General features: G+C 48.7%; 2 protein-coding genes across 5 annotated transcripts in view; both read right to left on the reverse strand.

The window, feature by feature from the left end:
* JPH2 (junctophilin 2) overlaps window positions 1-7,431 on the reverse strand; it is a 31,314-nt gene extending 23,883 nt beyond the window's left edge. The window contains exon 1 of the mRNA XM_083873350.1: window positions 6,974-7,431. Coding sequence (XP_083729476.1) covers window positions 6,974-7,352 — 379 coding nt within the window. The 5' untranslated portion in view covers window positions 7,353-7,431. The remainder of the gene's footprint in view (window positions 1-6,973) is intronic.
* Window positions 7,432-10,910: 3,479 nt separating this feature from the next.
* OSER1 (oxidative stress responsive serine rich 1) lies at window positions 10,911-16,736 on the reverse strand. Of its 4 annotated transcripts, none has more exons than XM_083873029.1 (4): window positions 16,686-16,736; window positions 14,318-14,435; window positions 12,451-12,564; window positions 10,911-11,720 (listed from the first exon to the last, which is right to left on the reverse strand). In XM_083873029.1, exons 2-4 carry the CDS (start codon window positions 14,395-14,397, stop codon window positions 11,033-11,035), a joined length of 882 nt encoding a protein of 293 aa, XP_083729155.1. In that variant the 5' UTR covers window positions 14,398-14,435; window positions 16,686-16,736; the 3' UTR covers window positions 10,911-11,032. The 4 variants fall into 4 exon arrangements, with proteins under 4 accessions (XP_083729155.1, XP_083729156.1, XP_083729158.1 ...); XM_083873030.1 differs by having other exon boundaries at window positions 14,318-14,432; window positions 16,686-16,731; XM_083873032.1 differs by lacking the exon at window positions 16,686-16,736 and adding an exon at window positions 16,155-16,223 and having other exon boundaries at window positions 14,318-14,432.
* Window positions 16,737-16,746: the final 10 nt, after the last annotated feature.

Below are 16,746 nucleotides of genomic sequence, written 5' to 3' on the forward strand. Positions count from 1 at the left end.
CCCGCATGCTAAAGCATCAGTGCCTAGGGAGCAGAGGACACCAGCACAAGAGGCTCTGCTGGTGCAAAGGGACTGAGGCACCTGGGGACACTTTGCAAACCCAAAGCCACTCACTGTACAGGATCTGGATTTTCATCCAGAGAAGGGAGCGGGGTGGAGTTTGGGCCATGCAGAGGGTGGCAGCAGCCCCAGGGCATGTGAGCTGCAGTGGCACATCTCTCCTTGTCTTGGTGACAGTCCCTTTCAGCCTGTTCTGCAGTTTGTCACTTACAGGCTGCCACGATCAGCTCTAGACCCCTGGGTCAGGGTCCCACGTGTCCGCTGACTGCCTTGGTACCTGAAGCCACATCTCCTTGGGGTGACATATGGCTTCTCTGAGTTCCCAAGATCAAGGCTTGTGACACTGCACAAAGCAAGAGATGGGCAAAAAAGGAAGGAGAGAAGCAGCTCTGTGTGGGGTTCCTTCAGCTCTGCCCCATAAAGCACCACCCCACCACACTCCTCCAGACCCAGCTCAAGAGGGCAGACAGTGTCATATGATGGACTGATTGTGAACACAGAAAGGATTGTGTTCACCATGGCCAGGGCTGCACCTTGGGTTCAGGACCTTACTAAGAACCAGCAGGACTTTGGCAGTGACATCTTGAAGGACTGGGACGCTGATCCTCTCCAGACCCCCTGATCCCAAAGGTGAGCACATTTGCAGGCTCCAGCAGAGTGGAGACCCTCACTCTGATATTTCTCACCAGGATGTCAAGAGACTTAAATTAGCTGCATCAGAGGCCCCACAAGAAGAGCTCCAGGGAAGGGCAGGGGGCTGGTGGGGCAGCAGGCAGCCTTCAGCCACAGCACCCACCACACCAGCACAGGGAAGGTCAGAGCATCCCTGAGCCCTGTGGATTTGGATGGGATGAGCCATCTCCCCGGTCTGGCTCTCATCAGTCTATAGATACAGTTGCCTCAGAAACCAGCAAACCACTCAAAACAAAGGCAGCATTCCACTCTGCTCCTGTCATTACAGGACCTGGAATGGGCCACCCCAGACCAGCACCCTGTGGAACAGAGGCTGCCAGCAGCTCCCTCAGCCTGGGGCACAAACACCATTGGAATGGCCACTCTATTCCTTTACTCTCCCAGGTGCTGCTTCCTGTAAGTGAAGGGTCAGCTGTGCTGGGGGTATTTTCACACACATCTGTCCTAAATCTGGTTTGCAAAAAGCAGTGATCTACCAGAAAACAGATGATTTTGGGAGAGCAGGCATTTCCACAGTCCTGGGGAGGCTCAGCCAGGGCTGGGCTGAGATGGAAGGGGGGGACCCATCTTTAAGGCATTAATTTCCCCCCTTAGACACTATTACTGAGCCCAGGGATGATCCTGTCCCCCAAGGAGCAAATCCAGTTCCTTCTTTGGCGATCGTGGGAGTGCATATTTTACAGTCTCCCAGGCCACTTCTGCAGCATAATCTCTCCTCCCAAGCTTCAGGTTTCGTTGAAATCCTCTTTGGACTTGCCTGTGGAGTGTTAACTTACAGTGCTGAGGGCCAGGAAAGACAAGAAGTGCCCGAGTGAGCAGCAGCTGCTGCCCTGGGTGAGCTGCCCCCAGCCAGCCCCTGCCCACCCTGTGACACAGGGGATTATGGGGTCCCTGTAAATAGTTGGTCTCCCCTACAAAAATGTAGGGGTTCAGGTAGTACATGGCTTCTGCAAACTGCAGCTGCTAGAGCAAGGGGCCATTTTCCATTTTCTTGGATGAGTTTGAAGCTCTTCTAGGGAAAAATAAGGAAAAATCAGCGTGCGTTTGGGCACGAGTCAGGAATCAAGAACCATCACTGGAGATCTGGGCATGTTCCTCACCGTGCTCCCAAATCCTCCATAAAATGGTGATGAGCCTTCCTAGTGCAAAGTGAAGTTATAGAGACCCCCCCCAGTGCCCCCATGTCCCTCCCTGGTGAGGTCAGTGCTCCATCCCACCCGCCCAGCCAGCGAGCAGGGCTGACACATGATCAGGGTGACATTGGAGACCTTCTCCTAGGATGGGAACAACTTCACACGTATCAGGCTGCAGCTGGTAATGCCGCCATGTTAATTCCCTGGAAAAAGAACTCTGGAAAAGTCTTGCAGGTTAAAGGGGTTCAGCCACTCCTCAGGGGTCAGGTCAGAGCAGCTGCTGCACTCCAGAAAATCTCCAACCTCCTCTGTCCCCCTCAACAGCTCCAGAGCCAGCTGGGTGGGAAAAGCCACGTGGCACAATGGGTCTCCAGGGAGCAGGGATGGAGTGCCACCCTCAACACAGGGCTCAACACCAGCTCTGCAGGCTGCCCACTGCTCCCTGATTTCAGCGCAAGCAACATTGTCTCTGTGACCAGAGCTGCCAACCCTGCCTGGATGAACAGAGGGCACTGACACGGTGCTGCCCACGGCTGCCCAGCCAAGGCAGGGCTGAGCAGGCACTGCCATGTCCCTGTCATGCTGCCATTCCCTGCCTGGCTGAGGCTCCGTGCCAGGGCAGGGCCATAAAGCAGCCCTGGAATGGAGCCAGAGGCTGCAGGGAGGGGCTGCAGGCGCCGGCACTGTGCGTCAGGGCACGCAAGGTTTGAGCAGAGCCAAGCCCTGCCTCACCAACACGGCCCAGTGCAGTCGCTCCAACAGAAAATGGGGCTGTGCAAAACCTCTCTGCAGCAGGGCTGCATGTCCCCAAGCCACCACCAAACCCCAGTACCAATACAGCCTGGGCAAGGGGGACAGGGAGCATAAAGAGCTGTCAGCCAGGCTGCTGCGAGCTCACACACGTCTGAGGTTCTGCAAAAAATAATTAAAAAGCAATGGATGTGGAACAAATAAATCTCTCTTTAGGATAGGGAGCCTACTTCCCTGCCTCCTCAGCCCTGGTGATTCATCAGGGCAGTGGGACAGAGACACCTCATCTCATCAGGGTGTGATTAGTGGGGAACAGGGGCCCAATAATCCTTTATTGGCTGCAATTTTTGCCCTAATGACAAAAACCACTGGCTCCTCTGAAACCTCCAGGAATACAATTCCTCACCTCTGCACAGCCCCAACCAAAAGCAGATGATGCTGCCTGGGTGACTTCATAGGATGGGAAGGATTAAATTGTGGGATCAATGGAAATGACATCCCTGCAGCCTTTACCTCCAAACACTCCAAAGGGGAAGCACTCTCTGCTTCACCCCAGCAGCAGAATGGGATGGTGCACAGCTGCATCCAAAGCTTCAGCTCCCAGAGCCCTCCAGCCCAGCAGCAAGATCCCATCACCAGCAGTGACACACTTCCCCTTCCCAGCCTGTCTCAAGGCTCCCATATAATTAGTGATGAATGTAAATAATACAAACAACCATGTAAATAATGCAAACAGCTCAAATCACATCCCTGCCCTACAGTCCCCTGCTGTCACCCAGATACTGCGATGACAGGCAGGTTAGAACTCAGCGTTAAGTGGCCAGGAACATTTAAATGATGCACAGCACCATGTGCAGGACAGGCCAGCAAAAACAGAGTGCTGCCTTTTGGTGCCAGCAGTACTGCCTGATGGGTTCTGCTGGAAAAGAAAGGCAAAGAAAACCACATAGAGGGGTAAAAAATTCACTATATTAATTCATGGGTCACACTCAGCCAGGCAGGAGCTTTGCTAGAGGCAGCAGATGGGAGCCAGCAGGCCCCTTTCCTCCTTTCCCAGCCACAATCCCATGGATGCTGCTCCTTCTGTCCTGGTCCAGGCCCCTTTCCACTGCACTTGCCACTGCAGGGAGGAGTTCTACTGCTCCATATCACCCATTTCATCTTCTCAATAAAGCATTTCTGCATTTCTTTTCTCCTCTTCTGTGGTCTCAGTGTGATCACTGACTGGTCTAATTGTTTCCCCGTGATTTATTGACACCACTGTTTTCCTTAGCACCCTAGAGAACAAATTGCAGTATCAAAAGTAAGTTGGTTTTAGGCTGCTTTGATTGCAAGTGAGGTTTCCCCCCTCATACAGATACATACAAGCAGATATTTGTACAGCAAAGACAGGCTTTGGGCTGGATCATGGGGAATACAGCACAATTCACCATTAGCAGTGAGATTAGCAGTAAACTTGACTCAGGGTTTTGACTCACAATCAAATGCACAAAATATTCAAAAAATGAGGCCTTCCTTTACAGTATGGACGAAACTCAATGGGCAAGGCCAAATAACTACATGTTTACTCATAGCTTATGCTGCAGAACAATGAGTTCCTTCATGCTATGCCTTCCACAACCCCACTCACTGTCTGCTTCAGCCAGAGCATTCTGCTGCCCCTCTAAAGGGCTCTGAGCTCTTCCCTGGTGACAGCAGCACAAACCAGTATATCCAGCTTGGATACACAAAGGGATATGTCAGAATGTCACTCTATCTGCCCAGCCACACATGAAGCTCTGAACCCCTTGGCTGATTTCAATCCATGTTACAGAAAACTCCTTAAAGCCCTCAGTCTCCCATAGCTTTTACAAAGATAGACTTTTGGTAACAAGGAGAAAAAGCAAATAATCCACACCATGCCTTGGCTAAACTGTACCATGACCCTGGTTGTTATTAGATATTAAAAATCTATATGGGATTTCAAAAAGCTTCACTCCAGAGTTGGGCTTTTTTTTTTAAATCTTGGCCAGACACAAGATTCAAACACAGACAACCCTATATTTTAAGTGTATTTTGAAATGTAGATTTTTATGTATGTGTGTATATATATATATATAAAGTTAAACTCTATTTTAAAACATCAGAATCCGCTTCATTTCCCTGAAATCTGCAAGCGGTCCAACCATGACCTAAAGTTTCTGACGACCTGGCAAGGGCTGCACATTCCCAGAGCCCTTTTCCTCGTGTGGCTGGCTTCCAAGGGGCTTGGGAATAGTGTCCCCTACTCGAGGGACAGCAGATATCCAAAGCCTTTCCAGATGTTTATCTTGGCAACCTCAAATTCAAACATTAACAGGTCCCATTAGCAGTCTGGCCATATCTGGATCTTGCAGGTGGTTGCTGTGTGCAGGTGAGGGGACAAAACAGGAAAAGGTCCTGCAGGTCAGCGAGACCATTCCATCCCTGTCCTTCAGGTGTGATGCTGGATGGTGATCCCTGGCTTTGACTGCAGTTGTATCCACGTTCCTGTGCCATCAGAGAAGTTCCTGCTCTGAATGAACAGCTCAGCTCAGCCTGGGTGTGATGACCCAACACATGGAGCAGCCACTGGGCACCTCAGCACAACCCTCGTGAGCCTCGTGGGGCTGAGCTCAGTGTTTTGCCAGGGCACATCTTCATGGATCAGGGCTGAACTGCCAGCCTCGAGTGGCACCAGGGATCATGCAGCTGGCACGTTCCTGGGTGTGGGACAACACCCCAGGGAGCACTGTGCTGACAGAAGCAGGATATTCTATATCCTGACAGGAGAGAGCATTGGCTTATCTTTCCCGCTCTTCTGTCCCAAGCTTTCAGCCCCATATCTAATCAAACCCCTATGTCAAGTCTTACCCTTCAAATTCTCCCTCAGAACATTAACTGGAATTCCAGCAGCCCTTCACATTTAGAAGGATTTGCATTTTAGGAAGCAGTAAGGAAGCAACCATGCAAATTCAAAGGAGACCTTGACAGCTCCAGAATGAAATTCCCGTTGCTGACAGTTACCTGATTGCTGCTCTTTACTCATCAGAGCACATCTTCCATGTCACCTACTCATCTTACAGCCTCATGTGAAGGTTCTGTGCACACAACCTGCACCCACTGAACCATTCCATGGCCACAGGAGGGAAGGAGGGGAAATTTAAGGAGCTGGAGGGATGTGTCAGTTCGTGTCTGTACCTACAACATCTAAGGGCACAAGGAAAATGGGTCAACTTCAAGACTGTATTCTTAGTTAGCCACAAACCCACACAACTCATTGAGAAATATTTATGAAAAACATAATCCTGAAAGCCAGTTTTTAATTAGTCCATTTTTCTAATGCCTATAAATGTGATGCTTTTCATTCTGAAGGTTTATATTATAGTTATTTTGCTTTATAAACTAACTCCAATGCCTGTCCTAGATAAATATAGATGCAATTTTGATCCATATTTTGAAGGGTGTTTCTTTCAAATCACCCTCTCTATTTAGCTATCCTAAATGTGGCAGCCCGGAACATTACAGTGCTGAAGAGCTACAAAATTACTTGCACAGAAATTCTTGCAATGTTTCTAACCCCAGAATTGCCACTAATGCAAGAACACAATTAGACTGAGCATTTACAGAGCACAACAAATATCTGACTACGTGGTCCAGTTGTACAGGAGCAGAGGTTGAAACCTTCCAAATAACCAAAGGGATTTATTTTGGGGAAAGGCATGTGGCTACGTATTCTAAACAGCTTACATGGACTCAATCAAAACTCTTTGGCAAAGCAGATGTGCAGGCAGAGGCGTGCAGGCAGTGTTGGATGCACAGGGAAGGCTGGGATGCTGTGGGTGGTTTATATCCAACACAAGAACATTCACAGCTCACTGCCTGGTGAGAGAGCACACGGCTCGCTGTGGCCCTGCCCCAGCTGGGGCTTTCTGGGCTGGTTCAGCCAGGAGCTGCAGTAACCAGTCCCTGTGGAACCAGGAGTCAAAGACTACACAGAATCAAGCTGGTTGGTGTTAATAGAGACACTCAAGAGCAGCTTGGGGCAATGTTCCTGCTGCTCTCCCTCATGTCCACAGACAGCAAGTTACTCATGCTGTGCCCAGCTGGGAAAATCGGGGTGTGCACACATTGATGAGATGGTTGGGGTTGCACCCCAAGCTCCCCTTCTTGACTGAAATACCCCAATGGCTCATTGTAGAGCACTGTGCCTGCCTAGATCCCACTAGTGGGGACAGGACCAGGTCACCCCTTCAGCAGGGACAACGTGCAACCTCTGTTGCCACGGGCTGGGTGTGACAGCGTTCATCCCCTCCCATTCCCTCTGGATCCACCCTTACCTCCATCGGCGTAGGTCTCGGTGCCGTAGCCGTCCTGCAGGCCATTGTTCCATGTGCCCTCGTACTTGGCTCCGCTGCTCATGCTCTGCCTGGCGCCGTACCGTCCCTTAAAGCCATGGGTCCACTCGCCTCTGTAAACCCACCGTCCTTTGGTCTCGATTCCCAGCCCGTGCCTCTTGCCTTGGGACCAGTAGCCCTCGTAGGTGTTGCCGCTGGGCCACGTGTATATGCCCACCACCTCGAAGCCGTAGTTCCAGGAGCCCGAGTACTCGCCCTGGCCCTTGGGGCCGGTGCAGATGCCGTGCCCGTGGGCTTTGCCCCCCTCCCAGCCCCCGCAATAGGCGCCTCCATCATCGAAATCAAACCTGCCGCCGCTCATGGTGCCCTGCGGTGCCCCTCACCGGGCAGCGTTCCCGGGGCAGCGCTCCGGGGCTCCCGCATCCCCGGGGGGACCGGGCTGGGCGCCGACAGCGGCCGCTCCTGCCTCGCCTGGCCCGGCCGAGGGGCTGGGGCACGGGACGAGAGAGAAATTGGACGAGAGGGAGGGGAGAAGGGCGGGCCGAGCTCCAGCCCCCCCGGAGGGGCAGCCGCTCCGCGCCGGTACCTGCCCCGCGGGCACGGGCATGGGCCGCCCGGGAGCCGCCCCCGCGGCACACGGAGGGAGGGATAGGGGCCCGATCCCCGCGGCAGGGGAAGGGATGGGGGGCCCGACCGGCCGCTCTCCCCCGCCCCGCCGCCCGCCCCGTCCCGTCCCGCTCTCCTCCCCCGCCGGGAGAAAGGTCAGCGCTGCCCTAACAAGGCCATCGGATCCCAGGAGCTGCTCCCAAAAATAACCCCCCTGGAGCCCGGCCCCCGCCTCGGGGCCCTTTTATGAAGGAGGGGAGAGACACATCCCACCCCCCCCGCCGTCCCCCGCCCCGGGCAGGGATCCAGGCGGAGAAGAGGCTGGGAAAGTAAATGTCTGCTTAAAATAGAGCCTGGGAAGGGGCCGCCGCGCTCCCCCGGGCCGGCAGCAGCGGTCCCGCTCCGCCGGAGCCCCGCGGGATGCGGGGACGGAGCGGCCGGGGCAGGTCACTCACACCGTGTGTCACTGCGCAGAGGTGGGACACGGAGTAAGAGCACAGCCGGCACCCGAGTGCAGCCGACAGCTCACTCGGCCCCTCTACTACTGCCCAAAGTGACTCACCAGAGCTGCTGGACGGTAATGAAAGAAGTCCAGTAGTAGCCATTTACCCCTCTCTCCCAAACAACAAACTTCCCAAGTTGCCTCCTGTTTAACAGCCAGCAGCATTATTCAGTCTGTGCGTGGAAAAGATCACAGACAGTTGCAGACACACAGAGTAGCGACATGACACCTTGTGTGTAATAATGTCATCAAGCACAGATGGCAGAGGACAAGGACTGAAAGACCAGGTAACAGGCTGATCCAAGCCCTCTCTTCTTCCAGCACACCCATCCCATTCCTAAAGACACGGTCCCACCAAGACCACAGAGAAACGACCCTCCCTAACTGACCACCACACTGAGAAGCTGCAGGAGCTGTGGGGTGTTATCAGCCCTTCCAGGGGAGATCCCAAAGCCCCACCAAACTCTGGGGCAAAGCTGCAACAGACAGTGGTGGACTCAAGTTTTTCAGCTTTCAACCTCCTCATTGGCACTTCTAGGAAGAAAAGGTACAGAGGAACCACACAATACTGCAAGAGAAGCTGTGTATGGACAGCACATAAACACTGAACACCTGCAGGCACAGGTGAGAAGGACCAAGTTAGAAAGTTAATTACAAAGGGCTTCACTTTTATTCAGCCACAAGAAGGAATGAGCTCTTTGGTAACGGACTCCAACATGACTCAGAAGTGCCACTTGGCAGATCCAGCCCTCTAAAGCCTTCTTTAAAAAAAAGTCAGATTTTGAAATTGGTTCAAGTTAAACTTTTTTGTTGTTTTAAACTTTTAGACTACTTAGGCAAGTTTTCAAGGTTCTTGCTGCATGATTAAGGGCCATAAATTCACATTTTCGCAAAGCAAAACCAGAAGGTTTTGCTCTATGGTTTCTGCGAGGACCAAAACATCTGAAAACAACTTGTGGTAACAGAAAAGAAAGTGTTAAGGCAGCGGTTGCAGCAAGTCATGGTCTTCTATTCCATGGTGTTCCAGCACTTATGAGCCCAAAGATGTCGTAACTGTCCCAAGAAGATGCCAAGTTCAGGACTATGTAATTATTTACGTAGCAACTTTTCCTAATTACACAGCACAGTTGTGAACTGATTGCACACTTTGTTTAAACATCAATAACTTATGCAGATTTTGGCATTTGAAGAGCTTTTGTTGACCGCCAAACCCACACAAACTTCAGAAACCACTGACAGCCTGTGTGCACAAAGGCACCACACAGAGCTGCTCTTATTTCTTCACTTTGGCAGAAAAATTCCCATTCTCTCTGAAGACTGAGCCTGCTGCAGCAGCCAGTTCCAGCCTGGGGCTGACCTCTAGTGGTACTGCTCGTGTCCCTTCCCAGGCAGCACCAGCTCACATTTTTCTTCTATTTTTACATCTCCTGGACTTCAACCCACTTTAACACAGTACTGACAGTGCAATCCTAAACCCTGCAGTACAGGTCGGTGGGTCACTAATGAATGAAATGGTAGAAGAGCAGTCTTGAAAGGCACTTTCAGCCCCATAATGGTGCTGTGGTTGGAATTTGCATTTGAGAACAGTTAAGAATAATTATTTGAGAAATAAAGTAATTTTGCACTTTGTAGCCCAGCTTTGTAGATAACAGTTACCAAAAAATTGCCTTGAATTCAGAACACAGGTAGTAGACACACAGTTATTGCAGGGCATGGAATGAGGTGTGGGACCCAGGTACGTTCTGCACAGTGCAGGTGACACTTCAGAACTGGCAAAACAGGTGAACTGACATGGCCACTTGTTCTAAGACACCAGGAGCTGCCACAGAAATTGCAAAAAAACCCCAGGACTAACACCAAATGATTTTGCTGGAAAATGTTTGTCTCCATTCCTCCTCCATATCTCACACGTTAGAAAGTTGAGGTACCGCAAAGAGTAAAGACAAACCAAACACAACTTTTCTCACCCTCAACAAATTGTATTATTTGATGGGATGCCCCTTTGATAGACACTCTGTGCATTAGCACAGCTGATGCACACTGTGTATGGAGAGCTGCCAGGAGAATGCAAAGCTGGACAAGGCAGCTAAAGTGAGGATGATTTAGCAAGACTGGAGTGGAGACACAGTGCTCAAGATTTCCCTACAACCGATTCAACTGTTCACTCCAGTCTATAGCTTTTAATGCTTAAAGGAAGGGTAATACTTGGTCCTAATAAGCAGGCTAAAAAAGAAGCTAAAAACACCCCCCAAACTGACAGTGTATGAATTAAGACCACTGAAACTAGCAAATTCTGGTTTGGTCACCATAACAAATAGAGCGAGCAGAGGCCATGGCCTCACTTTTCCTTTGGTTAACCACAGCAGCAACTCCTCTGAAGAATGCAGGGTGTTGCTCTTGCAGACAAGTCTCTAAGGCCTGTTGCGAATTCAATAAAAGGTTTGCTTTCCGCTTTTCCGGTAAGAGTACCTAGAGGAGGGAAGGAGATGGTCACACTCCTTTATGAAATAAAATCAGAGGCACAAGCATCCAAAACCACAAGCCTGAGTCTTATAACCTGAGGTCAAAGTGATTTCACAGGAGCTGAATGACACCAGGTGTCTCACAAGAAGAGCTCTAATCCCCCAGCAATCTAGGGACTCCTCTCCAACAAAGCAAAAAGAGGATTTTAGAAACAAAGTAGAATTAAGTGTTGGGTCTCTTAAGTACAGGCAGGTATGCTCTAGGTTCATTTACCACATTATCTATTCCAAGCTTAAATTATAATGATGAAACTAAACTGTTTGTCCAGCTTAAATAATCAACATCAGCTGAGATGCAAAGAAGTGTTTTTATTGCAAGCACAGTGAGCAGGGAGTGGGTTGCATATTCACATGATGTGCCTGAGGGCAGATTTAAACCAGCCACCTTTCTGGTTTTAGTGCTCATTGCTGTCAGGTGTACATCATTTCTGCCATGTGAGACATTTTCTTTGGAATATACAGGTAATACTCCATGTATCCTGACAGATCTTCAATTGTCACATCATCCACAAAGGTCCTGGCTTGCTCAGAGCAGGAGCGTGGAGAACTTGAGGGAGTTCTTGATGGCAAAGGCTGGGAGTGATCCTCAGAAACCGTTCTATCAGGTGCCAGAGGGAGGGTGTTCTGCAAGCCAGAGAATTTGTACACTTCCATATCTCGCCACAGTTTGCAGTGACAGGCTTTATCTGCACATGCACACGGCTCACTCGTGTTCAGCCTGGACATGGACTGGAAGTCAGAAAGCTCTGTAGTCTTTAGGCTTGTTTTGGATATTGAAGAAGCTGCATCTGGAGAGTTCTCCTGTGGGATCTCCGATGTCAAGTGTGCAACACAAACTCCCAAAGATTCATCAGCTCCCTTCTGGCCAACGTCCGGAGCGACGCTGCAGCGTTCGTGTGCACAAGCTTCCTGTGGGACTGGCATCCCAAACCCACTGCTGTCCTCCTGGGCATCAGCCTGGCTCTTCTGCACCAGCTGGCTGCATGTGGAGGGTGGTTTTGTGCTGCAGTGGATAAACTTTGGAGGATGAAGAATCGGAGACTTGGAACGCCTGCGACGCTGGGTCCTCACAACTCCTCTCGAGGGCTTCTTCACACACCTGCCAGGGAAAGGCACAAAGGGAGTGAAGATTCACCAAAATACTTATTGCTGGGTTATAAGTAACACTGGGCAAAATCTCTCCTGCATTTTTATTGCATGCACGAGCTTTAGGTTTGGTGTATTTGTTCAGGGTGTTTTGCTCTAATGGAATTTGACTTTGTCCTAGACAAGGTGTTATATACAATATAAAAGGAACACCACAGAAATGCATCTCAGAAAGTGGGCTTTAAAGGTCAGAGAATGAGAAAAGCATGTGAGACATGACAAAATAATCTCTACAAGAAGGACAAAGCACAAGAAAAGAGCACAAAACTAATGAATCAAGGGCAAAGGATGGGTTTGTTTCAGTTGAGTGTGAAGTTCTGCAGAGATACTCTAGAAATCGATTCTTTATTTTAATCTAGTTCCCAAGGCACAATGACAGTTTCTGCAGTGTCAAACGATTGAAAGAGATGCATTCATGATTGTCTGATTCAAAACCAGCAGCTCACATTTGCATTGAGAAGTATCTATATAAAGTTTAGCCACCTATAGGTGACCAGCATTTCCCTTCACTTCAGAATAACAGTCATATATGAAGAGAAAAAGGTGGTGTGTTTTAAAAAGTTCTTTGGTAACGACAATTCAGGTCCCCTGTTTAGAGGGGCACCAACTAGAAACTGTCTACTTAACATTCCTTTTCAATGAGTATCATTTGAAATAGTCTGATAATCCCAAGCTTCTCTTACCCATGCCAGGTTTCCTTAGAAGCACACACATTCTTAGGTTTGGCTTCATCTGCCACTGTTCTAACTATTGCTCTGGGACTTGTCCCATCACCCACAGAGAGAGAAGTAGTACATCTGTGAGAGACAGAATGAAGAGTTAACAGCCTACACTGTTATGATTACGAAAATAACCCCTTGTGCGTCTTCTTTCCCAGAAAATATTGCTCCAAATCATTTAGAATGTGTCTTTAAAGACCTGCCCACAAAGCCCCAGATGAGAGGGATGAGTGCTGACACACTCCTATCTCCAAGGTTTGTACAACAGACCCTTTGACCAAGAGCTGCAGCTCCACTGCAGAGCCAACCCCACGTGTCAGTGACAAACACACACAATGGCCAAATTTCAGCCTCCCAGGAGAGGGGAGGGCAGAAACACCATCCCTGAAGAAACACTTCTCTTTTTCCAGAGACAAATAAGCCATTCTTTCCTAAAAATAAATGTTCTTTGGACATAAATAGACTTTGTTTGGCTGAAGAACACTTAAGCCTCTGTCTCAGATAGCCTGTCAACATAAGCTAAAACTCTTCATACTCCTGCAAGTTGAATCATTTGAGCCACAGAGTTGTGTCAGACCTTCAGCTTCTATTCAAGGCAGGGGCCTTAGTAGATTTACCAAATTTTCTGGTGCTATAAATTCATTCCACACTCCCATTTTGAAGGACTCACAATAACCTGAGAACAATTCCTTCAAGCTGTGACTTCACATACTACACTGGAAGTCCCAAGAAAATTATTTTCCAACTCCTATGATAAATTAGTTTGTAAACAGGATGGATTCCCTGAAAAGTGAAAATAAGTCCCCACACACTGATCTAGGACGTGGTTAAGAGAATCCAAACTATTAATCAAACTAATTTCCATTCAAAAGACAATGAATACAGAACACAAGATCAAAAGCCACCAGTAAAAACTTAAAAGTAATCAAATATGCCCAGATAGAGGATGGCACTAGAGATACTGAGGAAATGAGAGGTAATTCATTACTAATGAGTTTAATTACCTAAACAAAAGATAACTTTAGAAGCCCATCTGCTCACAATGTCAGCTCAGTGGTAATTCTAGTTATCACCTTGACGTTGCCTTCATTTCAGTGACAGTGTAATCACATCACTGACAACAGCTTGTGGGACCTCAGATTCTACAGGTAATATGCAATGGTGCACATTTGTCAGCAGAAAAAAACACTCTATGGAAGCCTTCCTTTATTTAATTTCAGTTAAAAATTATCATTACCAACAGAGAAGACATGTGGTGCTTGTGTTCTGCCACCTGGGCCAGTGAAGGTACCAAGACAAACAAAAAGCATTCCTTCCCATTTAGTGATTTTGGTTATAAATAGAAATTTGGTGACAGCAATGAAAATAGTTTGTGTGGGAATCATGCACTGAATCCGACACTCTTCCTTACTGACATGGAAAGAAAGTTTGTCTCCTGGGAAAAGATGTGATTTTATTCTCATGACGGGCCTTCAGAACCATGGCAATATGCTCACTCCAACAGCAGAGTTCTAGTCCATGGACTCTAGTACTGGTAACCTCTGGCAGCCACATTCATGCCAAAATTAATTTCAAACACATTGTCAGCTGATCATGATTGTGAGGTTTCTTTCAAATGTGCTGCAAGCTGACAGCAATCAAACAATTTACAATTCCTCAAGAAGTGCAGTCTGCAGGCAGTGAATTTATTTCACTCTGTTTAACTACAATGAAAGCTTTCTGTGCCTAACCTTTTGAAATTACCTCATTCCCTCAAATTTCACAGCAAGGGTGTTCCCTTTGAGACAATTTGTAAGATGTTATGTCTGTGCCTCCCTGTGGTGTTACTCACCCAGCTGTGTCAACCCTCAGCTTTTTGAATGCTGTCTGCAGGCTTTCCTCTTCTCCATCCTTAGCTTCTGATTTCATCATTGGGAATGGCCAGAAAGTGATGAAATTACCATGTACTGCTAGAAACAGAAAAAAGACACATGAAAATAAGGGCCAAATCCTTGCTAAAAACATTAGTTGCCCAGCAGCACCATAATACATGAAAATAAACTCAAAATAGCACAATGAGCACACAAAGCTGAGGTCATTCTAGTAGAACATTTTTGAAAGCTGACTCAGAACAAGCTTTATGATACCCAAGAATGAAACAAACAGTCTCTTGTACAACTGTAGGTGAATTAACAATTCAAAGTCAAATGTTGTGTCAACAGCATCTTGCACACATATTACAGCCCAGCCAGACTCTTCCACTTGTCCTACAGTGCTGCCAGAATAATTGCAGAAGGGGTAAAAGTGAGAAGGAAAAACGCCAATAGAAACAGTCAACCTTCTACAACTCTTCTTTCTAAATTTGGGACTCAGTGTTACACACACACATACTTAAAAAAAACCCCAAACCAAGAGATTTTTCTTAAAACAAGAAAAAGTTTTAAGCCAAACAAAACTTTTTGACCTTATGTCTAGGTCCCAGCAAGAGTTATACAGCCCTGTCCGACATGGTATTAGGGTTACAAATAGCTGTTAAGATTTACTAGTATTAGCTTGTGAACAAGTACAAATGCAAACAAATACAAAAAGCAATCAGAAAACCCTGCTTAAAAAAAATACAAAAACTGGCTGATGTATTTTTTTAAAATCTACCCTGGGCATCATTTAATCAAGCAACAATGAATTTCAAATTTTTCTAAACTTGATGCTCTTTGAATTTCTTGGAGGTAAGGACTGCCCAATCCTGTTTAGCATCTTCATTAATGATCTGGATGATGTGGCAGGGTACCCTCACCACGTCTGCTGATGTCACCAAACGGGGATGAGTGGCTCAAACACCAGTGGGGCCTCAACAGGAACCTCACAACCTTCAGCAAAGGCGAGTGCAAAGCCCTGCACAAGATTTTTTTTGTAGCAAGGAAAAGAACTCTCTCTTCACTGAGACCTTTCTGTCTGTAGCTCTGCAGCTCAGTTACTCCTGCAGAGGGACAGGGAATGTGTTTCCTCATTCCAGCTGGGAGGTGGCAGCTCTCCCCAGTGCTGCTCTGGCTCTCTCTGTGCAGTGATTCCACCTGGGCGCCCTGGATTGCAGACGGCTATTATGACACACTCACAAGGATAATGTATCATCACCATTTCAAGGCACATGGTGTCCAATGACTCAGAGAGGGAGTAAACAGGAGAGGAAGAAGCTTAAACACTGACAACACGATGCTCAATCTGAGCAGGTTAGTATTTCATATTTTCCTCTTAGACAAATATTACTGCTCCAGTGAAACAGATGGTCTCTACTTCACTTTTATTCCTTGCCCCCCAAGTCATCCTCAGATGATTCTTTGAGATTAAAAAAAATTAAAAATCAGGCTACATAAGTTAGTGTTTTTTAAACAGCAAACTCCTGTATTACATAACCTTAGCAGGAAGATGAAAGAAAAAACTTTTAAAGTCACTATATATTACTCAAAACAGAGTACCACGTCTTAGACTAAATATTTTATCATGCTACCCTTCATCAGCAACACCGCAGACCCTCAAAACAGCGCAGAATTAATATAAATAAAAGTCTCATTGGGTGATAACAAAGTATAAGCTTAAGCGTTTTAGACGCACGAGCCAGCACGTAAAAAAACCTCAGTTACAGTGAAAATCAGCATAAGTTTACCGTGTCAAAAAACACACAGAAAACTTACGTTTTTTACGTCCCGGGAATACACACACCTTTCCTTTCCCATTTAATTTTGGGCTATTTCGCAGAACCAGCGCAGCCCAGCGCAGTGCCCGGCACCCAGCGGGACCAGGCACGGGCACCTCCATCCGCCGCGGGCTAAAGGGATGGTCACGGCCCCAGGGGGCAGCGCACGGGCCGTGGGGCCACAACTTTTATATTTTTAGTTTAATTTTATATATATATTAATTCTATGTTCCCTCCCCAGCCCTTCCCGCCCGCACCCCGGGGAGCCCCAGCCGCCCCCGCCGCTGCCCCGGGGCTCGGCCGTGACTCAGCCCCGTCCCCGGCCCGGCCGGGCCCCCCTGGCGCCCCCCGCCCTCACACGGGACCGGCGGCGGGAACGCGCGGGAAGGGAAGGGACGGTCCCGCCGCGGGGACAGGACGGCGCCCGCCGCACCCCGGGGGAGCAAAGGGGGACCCGCGCAGGGGACCGGGATGAGCACAGGACGGGGATAGGGACGAGGCCGGGCTCGGGGCCGCGCCCCGCACTCACCGCGCTCCGCGGGCCGGGCCCGCCGCCTCCCGCCGCCCCCGGAACCGCCGCCGCTCGCGCA

This window comes from Zosterops lateralis, assembly GCF_965231275.1.
Source record: "Zosterops lateralis genome assembly, chromosome: 16".
In the NCBI taxonomy this organism is placed as follows: Eukaryota; Metazoa; Chordata; class Aves; order Passeriformes; family Zosteropidae; genus Zosterops; species Zosterops lateralis.

Coding starts and splice junctions, on each gene's coding strand:
- OSER1 (XM_083873029.1), bottom strand. CDS start 14,397: ATGATGAAATCAGAAGCTAAGGATGGAGAAGAGGAAAGCCTGCAGACA. Junction 12,565..14,317: donor CTGAGGGTTGACACAGCTGG/GTGAGTAACACC, acceptor TGTCTCTCACAG/ATGTACTACTTCTCTCTCTG. Junction 11,721..12,450: donor TCTAAGGAAACCTGGCATGG/GTAAGAGAAGCT, acceptor TTTCCCTGGCAG/GTGTGTGAAGAAGCCCTCGA.